Here is a 22,822-nt window from a genome sequence, read left to right on the forward strand (position 1 = left end):
ACTTCTCGGGCGGAACTGGCTCGATGTTGTCAAACTCAATTGGGAACACATCCACCAACTACAGGCTTCCAAGCCACCAACTGTACTGCAGCACCTCCTCGGGAGATACCCGGACATCTTCAAGGATGAACTCGGGACATTGAAGGACTTCACTGCCAAGCTCAACGTTGAGAAATATGCGAAGCCAATTTTCTGCAAAGCACGCCCAGTCCCTCTCGCATTGCAAGGAAAAGTTAGCGCAGAATTAGCCAGACTGGAAAAGGTAGGTATAATTGAGTCAGTTCAGTACTCAAATTGGGCTGCTCCAGTTGTTCCTGTTGTGAAAGAAGACAGGTCGATACGCCTTTGTGGGGATTACAAAATGTCAATCAACAAATGTTCCACCTTGGACAAATATCCCATACCAAGGATCGATGACTTATATGCAAAACTGGGCAGTGGACAGTCCTTTACCAAGCTCGACATGAGCTCGGCCAACCTAAAAGTCGTTCTGGATGAGGATTCCAAAGAATATCTCACCATCAACATGCATCGGGGGCTCTACAGATACAACCGCCTGAGTTTTGGTGTCAAATCGGCGCCAGGAATCTACCAACACTGTATAGCCTGTTTGCTGCTGAACCACACATTGTTGTTTACCAAGACGACATCCTAGTCACTGGCCGCTCAGAGCTTCATCATCTGGACAACCTCGAACATGTGCTACGTATTATTTCCGACTCTGGACTACGCCTGCGGAGAGACAAGTGCAAGTTCATGGTTCCGTCAGTGACCTATTTGGGCCATCGTATCGATGCCGAAGGCTTACATCCCACAGAAGAGAAGATCAGAGCAATCAAAGACGCCCCCTGCTCCGACAAACATTACTGAACGCAAGGCTTACATTGGCATGCTGCAGTACTACAGCGGGTATATCGCAAACATTGCTACCATGCTGGACCCACTGTTTTGCCTGTTAAAAAAGGCATCAGCTGGAAATGGGACATTCTGGAGTCAGCAGCCTTCCAGAAGTCGAAAGTCATGCTGCGGTCTTCAAATGTGCTAGTTCACTACGACCCAGACAAAGACATGGTCCTGTCGTGTGATGCGAGTCAGTACGGGGTTGGTGCTGTTCTGTCACACATCATGCCAGATCGCACAGAGCGACCAATAGCATTCACATCTCGTACACTGTCTCCTGCTGAGAAGAACTACAGTCAGTTGGACAAAGAAGGACTCGGCATTGTATTTGGAGTTAAGAAGTTTCACCAGTACGTTTTCGGTCGGCATTTCACGATTTACACGGGCCACAAGCCACTGATTAGTTTGTTTGGTCCATCAAAGGCTACCTCAGAGGTCTTACCGCCTCGGATCATACGCTGGTCACTTTCACTCTCAGCTTATGATTACGATATTACGTACAGACCTGGCTCCACAATTTCAAATGCAGACGCCATGAGTCGCCTACCACTTCCGGACACAGTGTTTGACCCCCCTGTACCTGGCAGCGTGATATCTCTGATGGACTTTTTGAATGACAACCCAATTGATGCCAACCAGATACGGACCTACACCAGGCGTGACCCACTTCTTTCCAAGGTCATTCGTGCTACTGGGCATGGGTGGGGCCTTCTACGTGATGCTGACCCTGAATTGAATTCTTACAAGGTCAGGCAAAATGAACTAAGTGTCGAGAATGGCTGCTTGCTGTGGGGATGCCGAGTGGTCATTCCACCAAACTTGCGCACAAAGATTTTGGACCAGCTTCACGATTGTCATCCAGGCATTGTAAGAATGAAATCGCTGGCACGGAACTATGTCTGGTGGCCTCAGTGGTCATTCCAAGTGGTCATTCCCCCAAACTTGCGCACGAAGATTTTGGACCAGCTTCACGATTGTCATCCAGGCATTGTAAGAATGAAATCGCTGGCACAGAACTATGTCTGGTGGCCTCACGTCGACTCTGACATCGAACAGTGTGTGAAACATTGTTATCCATGCCAAAGCAGTCGAAACGCCACTGCTAAGGCACCATTACACCCCTGGGAATGGCCCACTGAACCATGGCAGAGGATTCAGCTTGACTATGCTGGACCCATCGAAGGCCGTATGATCCTTGTTGTTACGGACGCTCACACTAAATGGATCGACGCCTATGTAACACATACAGCAACCTCACACGCTACCATAAAGAGGCTGCGCCAGTGCTTTGCCACCCATGGTTTGCCACGCTTGATAGTCACTGACAATGGAACCTGTTTCTCAAGTTCTGAATTCACTGAATTCACCCGCCTGAATGGTATAATTCACAAGTTTGTGAGCCCACACCATCAAGCTTCAAATGGACTATCTGAAAGCTCTGTGAGTTTTGTCAAGTCTGGTCTAAGTAAGATACCCGGCGGAAGCCTTCAGACCAGACTATCACGTGTGCTTTTCGCTCACCACATCACTCCCCACACAACGACAGGAGTGACACCGGCTGAGCTGCTGATGAAACGACGTTTGCGTACACGACTGGATTGTCTAAGACCAGATGTGGTGTCGGTTGTGTATCAAAATCAGTGGAAACAGAGGCTTCACCATGACACATGCTGTACAGCGCTCTATAAAGGTCGGGGACCCGGTGTTTGCGAGAAACTTTGGTCGCGGAATGGTTTGGTTACCAGGGCGGGTTCACAAAAATGAGGGACCATTGTCCTACGTTATCAAACTAGAGGACAATCGAGTCGTCCGGAGGCACCTTGATCATGTCCGGTATCGGTCCTGTGATCCTGTCATTTTCACAAAGGATATCTCGCCACTTCCTGAACCTGTGAACAGCGACATTGTTGCCGCAGATAGTACTGCACCACACCCTGAGGCTGACCCCAATAACGCTGTTGCAGCACCACCAGTGGAGCCGTGTGGCGGCTTTGCACCACTCCCTGAGGCTGAACCCCATAATGCTGTTGCAGCACCACCAGTGGAGCCGTGTGGCGGCTTTGCAGTTTGCACCCCGACGATCATCCAGAGTTCGAAAGGCGCCTACTCAGCTTGACTTGTAGCTAATATTCTTGTATGCATTTTGCATTCGATTTTCAATTTCAATTCAATTTTCGCATTCAATTTAGCATTTGCAATTTCGCAATTTTGTATGTCTGTATTTTAAAAATGCATTGGTATGCTTTTCACTGTTATTTTCACATTGGTATTTTCACTGCTAATGGGGGGGGGGGGGGGGGAGATGTTATGCATTGCATGGGATTAAACCGAAAGGCGGATATAAAGGAGCCGGGGCATACGGCTTGGCAGAGGAAGCTGGGCCTACGCTGGGCGCTTGTGGGTTTCCCGGCTGCGCAAATTTTTTTTTTTTTTTTTTTGTATACAAGATCGAGGCTCGTGAAAGAGCTAACTTTAATCACACAAAAAGACAAACCGACACACAAAACACACAAGAAACACACACACACACACACACACACACAAACACACACAAAAAACAAGGGGAGCGGCAGACAAGATGGGGAGAGAGGAGGAAGGACACAAACACAACATTTGAGAGCAGGGACATCGGGAGGACTTGGGGGGAGGTGGGAGAGGAATAAAACATATGAACACTGCAAGGACTCTGGGGTGAATTACCGGGGGTAGAAAAGATCAAGGTTTTCGATGGGGGAAGATAAGAGATGGTGGTGAACAGCTGTTTTAAACACCTGGAGGGAGGAGTGGGATTGAAGGGAGTGGAGGAGTTTGTTCCAGAGGCGGGAGAAAAGGGGAATGAAAGAGTGAAGGTGAGCAGAGAGCCTAGACTTTGGCAGTTTAACCATAAGAGGGTTGCAGGCAGATCTTGTGCGACCTGAAGGAATATTGGGGGGACAGAGCACAGAGAGAGCTGGGGGAGCAAGGCCGGAGAGGAGTCGGTAGAAGACAGAAAGACCACCAACCTGCCTGCGGTGAGTGAGTGAAAGGCCCTCGGAGTTGACTACATCGCAGGAGATTCCAATGATTCTGAAAGCTTTGGCCTCAACAGCGTGAAGCCGAGCAAGGTGTGAGGCAGGAGCACCAGCCCAGAGGGGGGAACAGTATTCCATTGAGCTGCGGATGAAAGCCTTGTATGTGGTGAGGAGCTCAGGTGTGCCAAGGAAGGACTTCGCACGACGGAGGATGCCCAGTCGGCGACTGGCTTTGGAGGCCAGCTTGGAAATGTGGTTTTCCCAAGAAAGATCATGGCAGATAGTGAGACCCAAAAGCTTGAGCGACAGAACTTCTTGGAGAGGATTGTTGAGAAAGTAGATGGGAGGGTTGTCCAGTCGGTCCTTTCGGAGAGACATTGTAAGAGTGTGAGATTTGTCAGGATTGAAAGACATGTTCCACTTGTTTGACCAGTCTGTGATGTTGTCCAGGTCTGCAGAGAGTGAGGAGGCTGCAGACTGCCGATCTGAGAGATGAGGAATGGAGCGACAGAGAGTAGAGTCGTCAGCAAAGAGATAGAGAGGATTTTCAAGAGAGTCAGAGAGATCATTGATGAAGACCAGAAAAAGCACAGGGCCCAGAACACTACCTTGGGGAACTCCAGCCTGAACAGGAAGAGGAGATGAGAGAAACCCATTCAGGGCCACACGTTGACTACGACCAGAGAGGAAGTCCGCCAGCCATGCGTGGAGATTTCCATGGATACCAAAGGAGGAGAGTTTGGTGAGCAGAGCAGGGTGCCAGACCGTTTCGAAGGCACGTGAAATGTCAAGGGAGACAGCTCTAATTTCCTGTTTGGCGTTGAGGACCTCCATCCATTGTTGAGAAAGCAGAAGCAGCATGTCCAGAGTAGAGTGACCAGGTCTGAAACCAAATTGATGATCAGAGATCAAGCCATTGGAGAAGAGGAAAGATTTAATATCTGAAGCAATGATGGATTCCATGACTTTGCTGATAATTGGGAGAAGGCTGATTGGTCTGTAGTTGCTGGGATCTGTTTTTGCACCTTTTTTGTGCAAAGCGGTGATGTTGGCTGATTTCCAAGCAGATGGCAGATGACCTTGAGCAAAAGAGAGGGTGAAGAGAATAGAAAGAGGGAGTGAAAGAGCAGAAGAACATGATTTTAGGACCCGTGGGCTGATGCCGTCAGGACCAGTTGCAGAATCAGAGTCGAGGGTTGACAGAAACTTTTCCACCTTGTCAGGAGGAAAGGACACAGAGTCCAGGAGCAGCTGGGTACGACTGGGTATGGTGGGTACAGAGAGGGATGGGTTTGGGACACAAGATTTAGAGGCAAACACAGAGTTGAGGCATTCAGCTTTTTCATGTGCGAAGTCAGCCGTTAAGCCGTTTGAGGTGAGAGAGGGGATGGAGGGGGAACAAACACCAGAAACAGATTTGACCAGACGCCACCAGGATTTGGAAGAGGGAGACAGATAAGAGAGTTCGGTCTTCAGAACGGTGAGATATTGTTTCCTGGCTCTCCTGAGGGTGGACACACACTTGTTTCGGGCTTTGTGAAAGGAAATGAGATTTCCTTCCGTTGGATTTGCTTTCCAGGAGACGAAAGCAAGTTGTTTCAGGGCAACAGCCTCACCACAAGATTCCGTGTACCATGGACGGGAGGAAGGGTATGACAACTGAAGACGAGATGGGATAAATCTGTGCATGAGAGAGAGCAATTTACTTTGAAAGAATTCCCAGGATGAGTTGATGTCAGAGGCGGTAGAGATGGGAGACCAGTCCAGATGATTGATGGCTGCTTGAAGACCGTGCCAGTTGGCCTGAGTGAAATGCCAGACGCGTCGACGCTGAGGAGGCTCTCTGAGAATGGTCAGAGAGATGTCCACTTTGACAAGCACATGATCAGATGAGCCGATTGGAGCAGAAGAAGAGCAGCAGACATTTTCAGGGAAGTTTGTCATAACCAAATCCAGAAGAGAAGATGCTCCGTTGACTGAGATCCGGGTCGGGAAATTGACAGATTGTGTCAGTCCCAGTGAGTCGCAGAAGTCCTTTGCTGAAGAGCCATGGCTGGTGAGAGAGGTACCCACACCCAGCCAACTGGCATGGTGACAATTGAAATCACCACATATGAGGAAGAGAGAGTTGGGATGGGTAGATAGAAGTTGGTCCATATTATCAGACAGTGAGATGTAGATGGAGTCATCGCTGTTTGGTGGACGGTACAACACACATATGAACAAAAGGTGGGAGCGAAGGGGAAGCCGTAGCCAAAGGTATTCCTGGGGGTGAGGTGGAGAGAGGGCAGTGGAGGGCGAGTGAGGAAGAGAGTTTTTTATAAAGATAGCAACCCCACCTCCAGGACGAGGCTCAGGTCTATCATACCGGAGGAGGGAGTAACCTGGGAGAGATACCAAGGCATCAGAGACATCATGAAGGAGGAAAGTTTCTGTTAAGCAGATCACATCTGGTTTGTCAGAAGCAACCTGTATGGAGAGGTCAGTCAAGTTTGAGCGAAGGCCCCGGATGTTTGAGGTCCATACCGTTAATGAAGAGGAAGGGGGAGCATCGGGTCCAGAACAGGGGGGGGAGGGGTAGGGTAAGATGTGGAAGTGGAGGAAGAGGTAGGGAGAGCTGTTGAAGGTGTGTCAGAGATTTCAGAGATTTCAGAGATTTCAGAGATTTCAGCGCAATAAACGACCGATGGTGCACTCAAACTGTCTACCCAGCCTGATACATTACAATTACAATCCGCTGTACGTCGCTCTAGGGGTGTTCATTTACCAAACAGCTAGCTAGCGCTTGTCAAGCCAGCCGTTCCTTATCAACGGTTTTGAATGAAGTGCTTGCTTTAGTGATTAAGCCGCTTGGCGAGCGATCGACAAGTACAAGCTCATTGGTAATGGGACACACCCATGTCTATCGGTCTGTGTCTGTGTGTCCATCCTTGCGAGTGAAATGGTAGCTAAACATTGCGTTTTTTAAATTGTTCGTACTTTCCATCCATTATGTATTTTGATGATACTAAAACGGGTCCGTGGGTTTAAAGAAAGAAAATGGACCAAACCCACCAAATTCGGGTCACTTGCCATACAAGTCTGTTGCTGTACACTCGGATAAGAACTATGGCCCGCTTGCATAAAGCATTCTTAAGGGAAAAGTTAAGGATTTCCTTAACTCTGCCTTAACTTTTTCCTGAAGGAAATCCTTAAGTTGAGGATGGTTGCATATACGAATATCCTTAAAGTTTCCCGTAAATCCTCCCTTAAGGTTAAGGCAACCAATCCCTCCCCACGCACCCCCCCCCCTTCTGCCCCCACTCCTCTATCATCGACTTTTCTTCACCAATTAGAACCATCCTTTCATAAGTTACCGAGTATTAGACATTGTAAGATAGGTCATGATTCATTGTTCAGGTTGATGTCAGTTTAAATTCATTTGCATACACGTATCAGCACATTCAAGGCTCCACGTTCATCCTGACAAAGTTCATCCTGACAAATCTCACAGTCTCCCTGTCTCCGAAGGACCGTCTGGGAAACCATCCCATTTACTTGATCTTGAATCTCAACAATCCACTTGAAGAAGTTCTGTCACTGAAGCGTTTGGCTCTCACTACCTGCCGTGACATTTAAAAATAATAATAATAATAATAATAATAATAATAATAATGAATTTATTGTCATCTATATTATAAGCGTGAAAGGTTGTCTGTTTGTTTGTTTGTTTGTTCTGAAACAGCGTCGCCATTTCTCAACGGAGCTTCACCAAATTTGGCATTGGGGGTCCCTATGCACCACAGAATCACTGATGAACCAAAAAATTCCACTGCCCCCCACTCCCCTCCCCCACCGGGGACCAAATTTGCCATTTCTCAATGGATCACCACTACTCTCAGAGTGAAACAACAAGAAATTGTCATTGACAACCAGTGGGTGGTGCCCTTCAACCCTCTCCTTTAAAGCATCTTCAAATCACACATCATTGTTGAAGCATGCTACTCAGTCAAGTCTGTCAAGTATGTCTTGAAGTACGTCAACAAAGGTACTGATCAGGCAGTCTTTGGTCTGCAGAGAGAGGAAACCAAAAATGATGAGGTATCAGCATATCAGATGGGTCGTTACATCAGCAGTAATAAGGCTGTGTGGCGTATTCTCAACTTTCCCATTCATGAACGCCAACCCAGTGTTCTGCATCTTGAGATCCATTTGGAAAATGGGGAAAGAGTTTACTTCACAGAAGAAACCGCGCTGTAGCGAGCCCAGCAGCCACCTAGGACCAAACTAACTGCATTCTTTGATTTGTGCAAACAGGATTCCATTGCTAGAAGTCTTCTCTACTGTGAAGTGCCCAGATATTACACCTGGCAAGAAGGGAAAAAGGCATTTCAGCCAAGAAAGCAAGGTGCAACAATCCCTGGACACCCTCGCATCAGATCCAGTCAAGTGTTAGGTCGTATCTACACTGTTCATCCCAGTAACTCTGAGTGCTTTTATCTCAGACTCCTCCTGCACAACATTCATGGTCCAACCTCATTTCAGGATCTCAAGACAGTTGCTGGATATGTCTGGGCAACATACCGTGAAGCTTGCCTGAGAAGAGGTCTCTTGGAAGATGATGCACACTGGAACAGTACCTTGGAAGAGGCTGCAGTCTCGCATTCTCCAAGCAAGATGAGGAGCCTCTTTGCTATCATTATCTGTGCCTGTTTACCATCCAATCCTGAGCAACTTTGGCATAATCACCAGGACAGCATGACAGAAGACATACTGTATCAAGCACAACAAGGGTCAAAAAACCCAAACCTGCAGTTTACCTCTGCCATGTACAACCAAGCGCTGGTGCTCATTGAAAATACTGTACAGTCCATGGCTGGCAAGGATCTTCACAGTGTGGACTGCCTGCTCCTGTACGAACTGAACCGGCAACTCTCAGTCGAGAGATGCTTCAGGCAACCACCTATGACATTCAACAGCTGCAACAGTATGTCCACCAAAATGAACCACTCTTGGTTCCAGATCAAAAAGAAGCTTATACAAGGATCAAACAATTGTTGACATCTGACTCGGGTGGAATTGTTTTCCTTGATGCCCCTGGTGGAACAGGCAAAACGTTTTTGATCAACTTAATTTTGGCACAAGTTCGTTCACTGCAGCAGATTGCTATGGCAGTGGCCTCATCTGGAATTGCTGCAACTTTGCTCACAGGTGGCAGGACTGCTCATTCTGCCTTTAAGCTGCCACTCAACCTGGCCCACAATGAGAGTCCTGTGTGCAATATTGGCAAAGGATCTGGACAGGCACAGGTTCTAAAGCAGGCCAAGCAGATAGTATGGGATGAGTGCACAATGTCTCACAGACTTGCATTTGAGGCTCTCGATCGCACCTTACAGGATCTCAGAGGTAACACTAAAATCATGGGTGGAGTCACACTCTTGCTCTCTGTAGATTTCAGGCAAACTCTACCAGTCATTCCAAAGGGTACACCTGCTGATGAGTTGAGAGCATGCCTCAAGGAATCCTATATTTGGAGATGAGTGGAAAAACTACATCTTTCTACCAACATGAGAGTTGCACTTAATAGAGATGTCTCAGCAGGCCAGTTTCCAAAGGTTTTGCTCCAACTGGGCAATGGTCAGCTACCAGTAGACACAGACTGGAGATGTCACAATACCCCCAAATTGTGAAACAATCATCAACACATCTGAAGAAATGCTATTAAAGGTTTATCCTAGCCTCTCACAGAATTATAAAAACCATGAGTGGCTTTGTGAACGTGCCATCCTTGCTCCCAAAAATGACATTGTGCAGGATATTAATGCCACCACCATTCAACAGCTACCAGACCAATCCACATGGTACAAGTCAGTTGACACTGTAGTTCATCTTGACGATGCTGTCATCTATCCAACAGAGTTTAAACTCTCTTCAGCTCACTGGCGTTCCACCTCACAATCTGCAACTGAAAGTGGGAGCCCCCATTATGTTGCTACGAAATTTGGAGGCACCAAAACTCTGTAACGGTACAAGACTCGCTGTCAAAACTCTTATGCCCCAAGTGATCGAAGCCACCATGATGCCTGGTTGTGCCAAGGGAGAGGATGTTTTTATTCCACGGATTCCCATCATCCCAACAGATATGCCATTTCAGTTCAAGCGCCTTCAGTTTCCAGTGAGACTATCATTTGCTATGACCATCACCAAGTCTCAGGGACAATCTCTCAAGGTTGCTGGAGTTGAACTGACAAGTCCATGTTTCTCTCATGGTCAACTCTACGTTGCATGCTCACGTGTTTGGGCAAGCACACATCTTTTCATCAGAGCAACAAACGGCAGAACAATAAATGTTGTCTACCACAGAGCTCTTGCTGACTAAAACACATGTCTGTTAATATTTTACCTCGGCAGCGCTGGTGGCCCAGTGGATCATGTGCTTGCTTGCCACGCAGACGATCCACGTTCCAATCTCAGCAGCGGCAAAAATTTGTGAAGCCACCAAATGTGGCCCGTTCTGAGATATAGTCCCGAAATGGATTGAACTTGGACCTAAATCACCAACTCACTCACTCTTTTTTAACTTAAATGCCTTAACTTATAGCAAGTTCTTATGTTATGCACATGTAATAATTACATACAACATGAATTACATAACAACTTGCTATAAGTCAAGTCATTTACTTTCTACATATTTGGAACCCGGGCAACGCCGGGTACCTTTGCTAGGTACCATATATATATATATATATATATATATATATATATATATATATATATATATATATATATACTGAAACGCAAAAGAAACTTACCACCTTTGAAACCTTTAAATATCAACAATAACAATGCGTGTAGTAAATGTGTGAACTTATTTGTGGTCAATAGTGTCCTCCCTGTCAGACAAAACGGTCACGGATGGTCACTTGAACCTTCAATGGTCACTTCATAGCACAGCTGTTGAACAGCCGTTTTGACTGTCAGTGATTAGCCAAGGGGTACGGGATGATTTTAATGAGCTGCACGTGATGTCTTGATATTGGCTTTAAAAAGGCCAGTGCAAAATGGGCATTTCAATCAACATGCCACGATTGTCAAGGGATCAATGGCAGCGTGCCCTGGGCATGCTGCAAGGCGGACTGAGCTACCGTACAAACCAACAATTGCTAATTGAAACATTGGCATTTTATTGATGACATGTCAAGTTTTTGACCAAGATACACCATCTCATCAGTTTGTTCTACAGTACAGAACAGCACAGGGTGCAATGTCAGTCCCCTTTCAATAGCGTGTGTGGCAGGTAGCTCAGTCCGCCTTGCAGCATGCCCAGGGCACGCTGCCGTTGATCCCTTGACAATCGTGGCATGTTGATTGAAATGCCCATTTTGCACTGGCCTTTTTAAAGCCAATATCAAGACATCACGTGCAGCTCATTAAAATCATCCCGTACCCCTTGGCTAATCACTGACAGTCAAAACGGCTGTTCAACAGCTGTGCTATGAAGTGACCATTGAAGGTTCAAGTGACCATCCGTGACCGTTTTGTCTGACAGTGAGGACACTATTGTCCACAAATAAGTTCACACATTTACTACACGCATTGTTATTGTTGATATTTAAAGGTTTCAAAAGTGGTAAGTTTCTTTTGCGTTTCAGTATATATGTAATACACATACAATGAGAAGTACTTCCTGGGTACTTCCACGTTTCACGTTTCACAAGAAGTACTTCCACGTTTCCAAGCTGGCCTCCAAAGCCAGTTGCTGACTGGGTATCCTCCTTTTATGCAAAGTCTTTCCTTGGCACACCGAAGCTCCTCACCACATACAAAGCTTTCATCTGCTGCTTGATGGAGTACTGCTCTCCCTTCCAGGCTGGTACTCCTGCCTCACACCGAGCTCGGCTTCACACTGTAGAAACCAAAACCTTTTAGAATCATTGGAATCTCCCGCAATGAAGCTGATTCTGAGGGCCTTTCACTCTTTCACCGCATGCAGGTAGATGGTTTTTCTGCCTTCTACTGGCTCCTCTCCAGCTTTGCACCCCCTGCTCTGTCTGTGCGCTGTCCACCTAATATTTCTGCAGAACACACAAGATCTGCCAGCAACCCTCTTATGGTTAAACTGACAAAATCAAGACTCTCTGCTCACCTTCACTCTTTCATGCCTCTTTTCTCCCACCTCTGGAACAAACTCCCTCACTCTCTGCAATCCCACTCCTCCATCCAGGTCTTTAAAACAGCTGTTCACGACCATCTCCTATCTTCCCCCATCCAAAACCATGATCTTTTCCACCCCCGTTAATACACCCCAAATCCACCTTTTTCAAATTTCGTTTTCTTTTCTAGAAGCCCCTGTGTCGTCCATCTTGTTTATCCCGTGTACCCTGCCCCGGCCCACTCTCTTCCACAGATCTCCCAATGTCCCTGTTCACTAATGTTGTCTCCCTCTCTGACCCTACCCCCCTTGTCTCCTTCTCTCTTTGTTATATGTTCTGTGCGTTAGCTCTTGTACAAGCCTCGCAAAGTATACAAAAAAAGGCCTTCATCCGCAGTTTGACGGAGTACTGCTCTCCCCTCTGGGCTGGCGCCCCTGCCTCACATCTTGCTTAGCTCGATGCCGTGGAAACCAAGGAACAAACTCCACGTCCTCTTCAATTTTATTCTTCCTTCCAAGTCATCAAGGCAGTTGTTCACCACCATCTCGGATCATCCACCATCCTGAGAGTTTGTTTCTGTATCCATCTTGTCAACCCCATGTGTCGTCCCCTTCCTCTCATTCCTTCCCACACTCATGATTTGTTCAAGTCTCCCTCCATGTTGTCCTTCAAACCTGCTTGGTGTTTCCCCTCTCTCTCTCTCTGCTGTTGCTTTTATTATGTTGCGTCCTGATCTGTTCAGTGTTCTAGCTCTTCCAAGAGCCATGGCTATGTATAAAAACAATAAAAATCCAACAACGATGAATACTGGCAGAGAGATCCCTCGGGATTAACATCTGTCTGGGGGATGGCAGACTTGGTGATGCCACCTTGACTAGGCAGATCAAAGTTAAGTGCCTTGTTACCTCTATCACCTAAGGTGGGTGGAGGTTATGTTTTCATCTCTGTTTGTTACTTGGCAAAAAAAAAAAAAAAAAAAAATTGCAAGTATATTGATCACTCCGGTTTGTGTGTTTGTGTGTTTGTCTGTCCACTCACTTAAACTTGCCTACAGGTCCCAATTTGAAACCGATTTTCACAAAACTTCACCAAACGGTACAGTTCGTGATCCTACAAAATCCTATATATTTGTGAGGTCAAAAGGTCAACATTGGCCAAAGGTCAACCACTTTTTTCGCATTTCTAAAATTCTCAATTTTCATCCCATTGACTTGAAATTTGAATAGGATTTACATATCGGCTAACTGAATTCAACCAGCAACTATTTTTGAGATCAGCATCGACCAAAAGGTCAACATAGGCCAAAGGTCAACCACTTTTTTCAAATTTCCAAAATCCTCAATTTTAATCCGATTGACTTGAAATTTGAATATGATTTACATATCAGTTAACTGAATTCAACCACCAACTATTTTTGAGATCAGCATAGGCCAAAAGGTCAACATAGGCCAAAGGTCAACAACAATTTCAAATTTCTAAAATCCTTAATTTTCATCCGATTGACTTGCAATTTGAATGGGATTTACATATCAGCGAACTGAATTCAACCACCAACTTTTTGAGGTCAAAAGGATGCTCGACTGAGTGCCATTCTGCTTTGTTCTCTTTTTCCAAGTATCGCTCTTTGAGTGATTTTTCATTTGTATGTCTGTCTGTCTGTGAACAAGATATCTTTAAAAATTGTGAACAGATTCGGACTAAATTAGTCGGAGAGGTTAGGTGTGTGACAATGACGAAATTATTAGATTTTGGTGAAGATTCGGATCTGGATCTGCGAATGTTTTCAGTGATTCGTCACGATTTAGGGATAGGGCTAAAACCAATATATAGGATGATTTTCAAAAAGTTGTGGACGGATTTGGACAAAACTTGGTGGACAGGTTGTGTGTTTGATAAGGACGAATCAATTCGATTTTGGTGACAATGCGAATGTGGATCCGGATACCAGAATTTTTTTTTATTCTCTGATTCTTCACCATTGCGAGATTGGGCCAAAATGATATGTAGCATATTTCAAAAAGTTATGGACGACTTATGACAAAACTTTGTGGATGAGTTGGATAGGCGACAAGAATAAGCCGATTATATTTTGGTTCAGGTCCGAATCCAGATCCGGCCTATCAGTGGGATACAAAACAAACTGTTCAGCCTGGCGGAGGTGTGCACTCTACCGAGTGATGTTCTAGTATTTCCACTGCCTTGTCATATTGTATAAACTTTAGTCCTTATAAACCGAGCTGCCTCGGACCGACCGACTGACCATCCGACAGATTGGCTAATCATTTGTCCATATACTTTTGCGTACGCAAGCTTTGAAAAACCGTTGAACATTTAGCTTTCATATTGCAGATATATATTCCTCATGACATTATCTAAACCTGATTATATCACGGCCGTGATTGGCTTAATTATGTTGCCATGGAAACCATCTCGGTGACTTGGCTTCTGTACGCGATATTTCAAAAACCGTTTAAGATTTAGCTTTCATATTACAGACATATATTCCTAACACCACCCAAAAGATGGGGGACCTGGAGTATCAGCTCCTTGTTTTGCGTTCACGCCTCCATTGGTGCAAGGAAAACCTGGCATGCGGGATAGTTGTGTGAGATATTCACGGACGTGACACTGTGACGGTGACAGCAAGAGGTTTGTCACTGATCCGAATCCCACAGTGATAGGCACGCATGTGTAATGGCGCCACAGTATGACGTCATAAAAAAAATGGCCACTCAATCAGTTTCCAAACACTTTCTGGAATCAAAATCTGACGGAGAAGTAAAAGAATCGCGCGTTTTATGAAGCAATAGTATAAAAATAAATTAACAACAACATGAGAAGTGTACAAGTCGTTAAAATAATATTCCATTTTCTGCCTGAGAAAACGATTATCTACCTGTAAGGAATAATAGAGAGAAAATCAAGTATTGATCAGACAAACAATATGTAGAGTTTTCAGAAGATCTTTTAGATGAGGAAGAGCAGGCTATCCTGCTGGCCTATTTAATCAAGGTGATCCTGTACCTGTGGCGTACATCAGCAATTAACCGTGTACACTGTACAGGTATGACGTATTTACAGGGTACAGGTATGACGTGTTCACAGGAATATGATCAGCAGATTGCAGCAGCTCTCATCATGCGCCCAAGGAAGTGTTTGTTTATCGAAAAGTTAGGTTGGCTTTCATTATAGATCATTCATCGATTGTGAACATTCCTTATTGGAATAAAATATTCCATCGTTACAAGAAAACGTGCGCTCTTCCAGGAGCCTATAGTCTTTGTATTGATCAAGGTGCGTTACATTACATCACACAGACAAAACACCGCCCAAAACGATAAAGTTAATTTAAATGAATAATACTTTATTCGACAAGTTGTTGTGAAACGGCAGTTAAAAAGGTAGTTTCAATAGCAGCAAAATGTTGAAAATAAATAAAATAAACATTGGCATACCATATATATATATATACACATACATGCATACACACACACACACACACACATATACATACACATACACACATACAAACACACACATTTACATGCAAACACACATACACATACACATACACATACATTTACATGCAAACACACATACATACATACACACACATATACATACAAACACACACATATACATACAAACACACATACAAACACACACATATACATACAAACACATACATACATACAAACACACACATGTACATACATACAAACATATACATACATACATACAAACATACACATATACATACAAACACATACACACACACACACACACACACACACACACACACACACACACACACACACACACACATACAAACACACGTACATACATACATACACACACACACACATACATACAAACACATACATACATATACACACACATACATACACACATATACATATATACACACAGTGCACACACATAAACATACATACACAGGCAGTACACACACATACACATACATACAAACACTCACATAAACATACATACATACATGCATACAAACACCCACATATACATACATACACAGTATACATACATACATACATACATACATACATACATACATACATACATATACATACATACATACACACATACATATACACACATACATATACATACATACATATACATACACAGTACACACACATACACATACATACACATATGCATACAAACACTCACATAAACATACATACATGCATACAAACACCCACATATACATACATGCATATACATACATACATACATACATACATATACATACATACATACATACATACATACATATGCATGCATACATACATGCATACATACATACATACATACATATTCATGCGAAGAGTAGGCGAGCTATCGCTGGCACTATGAACAAATGACAAATTCCTGCCCTGCCCAGCAGATGACACCTGCATCAACGGCGCATGCGCGTCCTCAGCTAATGATGCTGCCACACAGCCTTGTGCAGCATAAACACGAATACGAGGAAGATCATGATGCACGAATCCCAGGTTCAAATCCCATATCCCACAGATGTTTGTCTATTGTCTACAAATGTTCTTGTGATTCATGTAAAGGTTCATCGATGGCTGCTAACGCATTTGTCCCACATGTAATTTATCGTTGTACAAAAATAAAACGTTGAGGCTTTAAATCGTAATATAAAAATAAAAATATATTAAAACGTTAAAGCTGATGTAGATAGAGCCAGAAACGTTACCACTTCATCGACAAACATGGCAGTGTTATGTTAACCTGACTTGGGTAACCCCCATTTATTATTTTTTTTAGTCACACACTTTATCTTGATTGACTTCGTCATTGGAAATAAGCAACGATTATTTAAATAAATAGTCCACCTCCACCTTTGCTGCACCTGTGCTGCTTATACACCCTGCGATGACGTTTCAAATGGATGGAGGACAAGATAGTTTCCTTCATCACCTGGATTGTATCGAACCCCTCGCGGTCTTCGCGATCTACGATGCCCTTAGAACCAACTAGCCAAGTCCCAGAAGTCAAGTTCTTCTGGTCCCAGCGCCTCGCACGACCCGTCAGAGCAAGATCCAGACACGGACGATCCCGCGCTCCAGGCGATGTCCACGGAGGTTCGCGGTGAGAGCGACGTCCGAGTCGGTAGACCAGAAGGAGGACCGAGACACCAGCTCGGAGGTCTCGGCGAATCGGATGTGGAGACGTCGACGTCCGCGTCGTGTTCGGCCAGAATCGTCTGCAGCGAGGAGATGTACTGGGCGGCGGCTCGTAGCGTCTCCACCTTGCTGAGCCTCCTGCTGGGGTCACCGTCCGGCACGTGCTCCTGTAGCACCGCAAATCCCTGGTTAACGAGGCGCACGCGGTTCCTTTCCCGCTCGTTTCGTCGCGCGGTCGCCCCACGGGCCCCGTAGGTGGCGGTGACGCGTCGCCTGCAGCGCAACAACCGTGGGGAGGGCGGACAGACCGGCGGCTCGGACCCAGAACCGGAGCCCTGGTTCTCATGTCCCTCCTGTGCGATGACCACGCAGAAAAGCTGCTGCTGCTGCCCGTGAGTGCTTCCCACTTGCGCCATGTTCCCTGCGAAGGGTTAGGGTTGTCGGTAGCGCAGGTTAAAATGTTGTCGTTCACGGATCAGGCTCGGAAGGTCTCGTTGATAGAAACAGGAGGCATGACCCGCATCCTTATAAATGTGGAGCAAAGGCGGCTCCGCCCGGAGCGTGCCGGGCGCGTGCCCTCTATTTAGCTGTGCTCCAGGTCACCAACACCAGCAGGTGATCGTAGCTCCCCAAACCCCCACCCACCATTGGTACCCATTTACTCCACCCCTTCCAAGTGAGCGTTCGTTTTCCTTTTTATACGAAAGAACGATGAAATCCCAGCAATTGTGAAACTTACAAACTTGTGCTTAGTATTCCATGCACAGTGAGCATGTACTATTCTGATAGGTACTTAAGGCCTACCTGGACGTACAGGTGCTCACAATCGAATTTGAAGTGCACCCGTTTATGTTTTTTGTCGTTCCTACACAGACAGGTTGTTCAAATTGTAAAACTCTCATTGAAACACCTCTTGTTTTGAACACTTAGGAATTTGTTTCATACCGGAGCAATCGAGGCAATGAAATTCGATGTAATTTAGCTTATTTGATGTTTACAAAGAAATCTTCAGTGAGGGAGAGGTAAAGACAAACAGGAATACAAGCCTATAAGTCAAACTAAAATACACAATTTGGTGTCGTCTGTCTGTCTGTCTGACGATTTTTGACAGCTATACATTCGGTTGTTACTTATCCAATCGCAACCAAACTTGACAGGATGATTAAGGGTCACATGATGGAGGTTGTAGTGATTTAACTTCCCCCCTCCCACCCCAAGGGCGTTTTCCCTGCCATGGAGTTGCATGTTGAGGTGTATATCCAGTGGCGTCACTAGGGTTGGTGTCACCCAGTGCAGTAACTCATGGTGTCACCCCCCTCCCCTCCCTCCCCCATTAGTCAGGTTCACCATGTTGACAAATATAATTTCGTTCAAAATTTTGGGAGATTAGTAATCTTATACATTTTTGGAATCATCAGAGCATGAAGAATCCTAAAAGCAATGTTGACATTTGCACAGACACAGATTTTGGATTTTCAAAATGGCCGCCATAAAATACATATTTTGCGCTATCTCGGCTTCTAGTCAACCTAGCAACTTAATTAAATATGCTAATCCTATGTTTTCTGGGTCAAGGTATCCAATAAAGGCCTCAACATAGTGCTCAGGATTATAGAAAAGCAACAAACAAAGGTAATTGAAAACCATTGTCTTTATATTTGTGATATAACTGTATTACATAATACATGATATTGCAAGTCCTTTGAAGTTATAGGTATGGGTTTATAAAGCAAGAACGCAGCCTTGTTAGTATCAGAGTGAACTATAAGTCATATACACAGGATCTACTAGGTATATACCGTTCAGGAATATGCTTTTACAGATCTTCATCAATGTCCTGAGTGTCATTTTCGCAAAGATGTCTACACAAATGCCAACATTAATTTTTGGATTCTCCATGCTCTGAGTATTCCAAAAAATGTGTAGTTTTGCTAATCTCCAAAAAATTTGAACGAAAAAACTTCGGAACCTGACTGACCGATACATAGTGAACCTGACTACATGGACCTCCTCCCGTACCAGACCATACAGAATCCATAGTAATGTTTTTTGTACGAACGTTACTCGTAAATCGTAATTCCCGTATATCACTGAATGTAATGGCAACAAGCGTTACGCCGAGGTCCTCCGTCGGTGAAGTGATGTGAGTTGACAAAGTGGAAGACGCAAGGCGGCCATCTTGGATTTTGAAGTGGCTACCAAATTTTCAATAGCGTTCTCCCTTATGCGTAGATACACCCACACACTAGATTAGAAGTTGGTAGTTCGTTTATTTTTCAAGATATTCCACTCACAAGGTTCAGACATAGATGGCGGCGGCCATCTTGGATTTTGACGTGGCTACCCAATTTTCAATAGTCCTCTCCCTTATGCATAGATACACCCACACACAAGATTAGAAGTTGGTACTTCGCTTATTTTTCAAGATATTTCGCTCACAAGGTTCAGACATATATATGCCGGCGACCATGTTGGATTTTGACGTGGCGACCCAATTTTCAATAGTGTTCTTCCTTATGCATAGATACACCACACACCAGATTAGAAGTTAGTAGTTCGCTTATTTTTCAAGTTAATCCACTCACAAGGTTCAGACATACATGGTGTCAGACATACATGGTGGTGGCATTTTTGGATTTTGACGTGGGTTGCACCCACACACCAAATTAGAATTCGGTCCTTCGCTTACGCATGCATGCACGCATGCACGCATGCATGCACGCACGCACGGACGAACGGACGCACGCACGGACTCACGGACGGACGCACACACGGACGGAGAGGAAAACCATCGTCCCCCTTTCGCTCCGCAGTGTGACGGGGGACCATAGTAGTGACATAAACAACTAGCAAAATTAAAATTACACCTTTAAATTACAATATCATATGCACAGCCTAAATGTATTTACATTTACATAGTTTCATGTGGTTAAAGTGAAAATTTGGTAAGAAAACAATAGAATTTGAAGTAGAAACGTTTAAGAACTACATCAAAATTGTTGATTTTAACGTTAAACTTTATTGTTACATGAGATACATTAATGGATTAGGTTTGCATAATCAATAACGGCCCAAATAATGTTGAACTTGTAGACAAATGCATATGGAAATATACTCATAAATAAAATAATACCATAAAAATAAAAAGGAACAAATACACAAGCATTTCAGGACTTGGTGAACATCTCGACTAATTCAGAACTTTCCTTTCCTGGCCTTCAAAGCTGCGAACTTGTGAATCACTTCATCAAAATCAATGCCTTTCCCCAACTCACTTACAATTGATAATATTGCAAGATCGGAAAGCCTTGACACTGCAAAAAATTGGTGTCACCCCCTCTGATAGTGTCACCCGGTGCGATCCGCACCCCCCGCACCCTCCTAGTGATGCCAGTGTGTATATCCATATTACGATAGCTTTATCGTGGCGTTTTTCCAAAGCCGCTTCTTCTTTTCCAAAGCCGCTTCTTCTTTTCGAAAGCCGCTTAGTAGAGGAAAAATGTTGTTCCTGGACCACCCTCATTTCTCCATTCACTTACATGTAAATTTTCCTCTCACCCTCACTTTCCCTCATCTCCCCTTAATACCTCTATTTCTGCCACCCTGATCTTTACGAACCTTTTGGCCTTTTGACATACGAGCTATAGCAAAAGATAACCAACTCTTATGCTCAATGTTGTTCATTAGACCACTCAAACAATGATCCTACGAATATTTGCTCCCTCTCACCCTCTTAATATCCCTAGTAGACCACTCAAACAATGATCCTACAAATATTTGTTTATGCGTGGGAAATAATGTAATTTTTTCATTAACTTCTTTTTTTTTTCTTTTTACTTTTTTAAACATTAACATTAACTTTTTAGATATTTTTTCACATTCATTATGTTTACCATTTTTAAACGAAGGCTACCATACTCGAACCTTTTCTAATTAATCGCTCACTTTTGAGAAATGACATGTTGTTTCACCTGGATAACTTCCCAGAAGTTCTCATGGTTTTGTTTCCTGTTTTTCACACACCCTCAGTTTCCCAAATGCTGTCAGGCAATTCACTTCCCCGAAATACATTTTGTTCATTATTTAAGCCGTGTTGCCGTGCCGTTTTAAACATTGCGAACGAAAATGAGCTTGTCTTATTTCAGTCTTTACTCTGATGAAGATTATATCAACTCACCAGGACATTGGTAAGTTCATTCAGAATTAAACTGTTAATGAGAGCTTTGTATGTGATTAATTTTATGACTCGTGATATATTTTCCTCTTCATTACAGCAATTCAAATATTGTGAATGACTTTCATGAGGTCCTGGCAGAATTTCAAGTTGTTCCACAAGAGTTTCACCACAAACTGAACACGGGATTGGAAGATTCATGTTTAAGGTATGATACGAGATGTTAAATGAGGCTGCCTTGAATGTGCCATGTTCAACGAAGTCATTTCTCTTTTTTTGTCTGTAGTATTAACCTCGAAGAAGACACAGACGAGATGTTGTCTCTTGTCCAAAACGACCATCAGAGTCTGACCCTGGTAATTCATTATTCATCTCTGACTGGCACCAATAAACAAGAGCTGACATTTATTTATTAATTGTCAATACGATGTATCTTTTAATAATTTCTCCTCATGTTTTTCTTTCTTTTTTCAAATAGAATACAACACCTGTTGAGATCGATGGCCACAACCACATCACGACCTCGATGACCACGTCTATAAGTGGGATGCTTATGATTTCCCAAAGACTGGTTATTTCCTGCCAACCTGTGATACCCTAAATTTTCAACTCGACGGCATTGACACAAAGCTTGATTTTTTTAGAGGTATGTGTGTGTGTGCGATTCATAATGCTCATTATTTAAAATCGTTGATGTAATCGCAATGCTCATATCTCAATTCACAATGCTCATATCAATTCATAATCACAATGCTCATATCCTTCATATCCTTCATATCCTCATATCCTCATATATAACATATCCTCTCCTTGCTTCACCCTATATTAATATTTTCTCTCCCCTCTTGTCTTTAACAGAAAGAGATTCAAAACCTGAAGACATCTGCTGTATTTGAATTGTGCGGGGGAGAAATTGATGGCTTATGCTGGGGAGAAGTTGAATATATACCTCAAGAAAAATGTTTTAATAATATAAAGATTTTTGTTTTCAATATTTATATATGATTATATTTGCTTTGTCCAGAATTATTTAATAATTAATTACAAAAAGAAAATAAAGGAAAAAAAAAAGAAGAGAAAGTGCATCCCTGCCAACGACCCTTCACCCCCCTCATCCCACCCCTCCCCTCCCCTTGTGTGTGTGGACTTTGACGTCCACACACACAAGGGCGCACAAGGGGGTGGGGGATGATGGGTGTGGTCTGTGTGGGCGTGGCTTATAATTTTTTTTTTTATTACTACTAATTAAATTGGCCTTTCACTCACCCACCGCAGGCAGGTTGGTGGTCTTTCTGTCTTCTAGCGACTCCTATCTGGCCTAGCTCCCTCAGCTCTATCTGTGCTCTGTCCCCCAAATATTCCTGCAGGACACACAAGATCTGCCAGCATCCCTCTTCTGGTGAAATTGCCAAAATCAAGACTCTGCTCACCTTC

At 44.1% G+C, this 22,822-nt stretch overlaps 1 protein-coding gene across 1 annotated transcript; it reads right to left on the reverse strand.

Annotated features, from left to right (window-relative positions):
• Positions 1–17,054: 17,054 nt before the first annotated feature.
• On the reverse strand, positions 17,055–17,630 carry LOC137424175 (achaete-scute homolog 1a-like). Its single transcript, XM_068111640.1, has one exon. The coding sequence runs from the start codon at positions 17,628–17,630 to the stop codon at positions 17,055–17,057; it is 576 nt and encodes a 191-aa protein (XP_067967741.1).
• Between the last annotated feature and the right edge of the window lie 5,192 nt (positions 17,631–22,822).

This window comes from Myxine glutinosa, chromosome 3, assembly GCF_964187855.1.
Source record: "Myxine glutinosa chromosome 3, kmMyxGlut1.1, whole genome shotgun sequence".
Lineage (NCBI taxonomy): Eukaryota > Metazoa > Chordata > Myxini > Myxiniformes > Myxinidae > Myxine > Myxine glutinosa.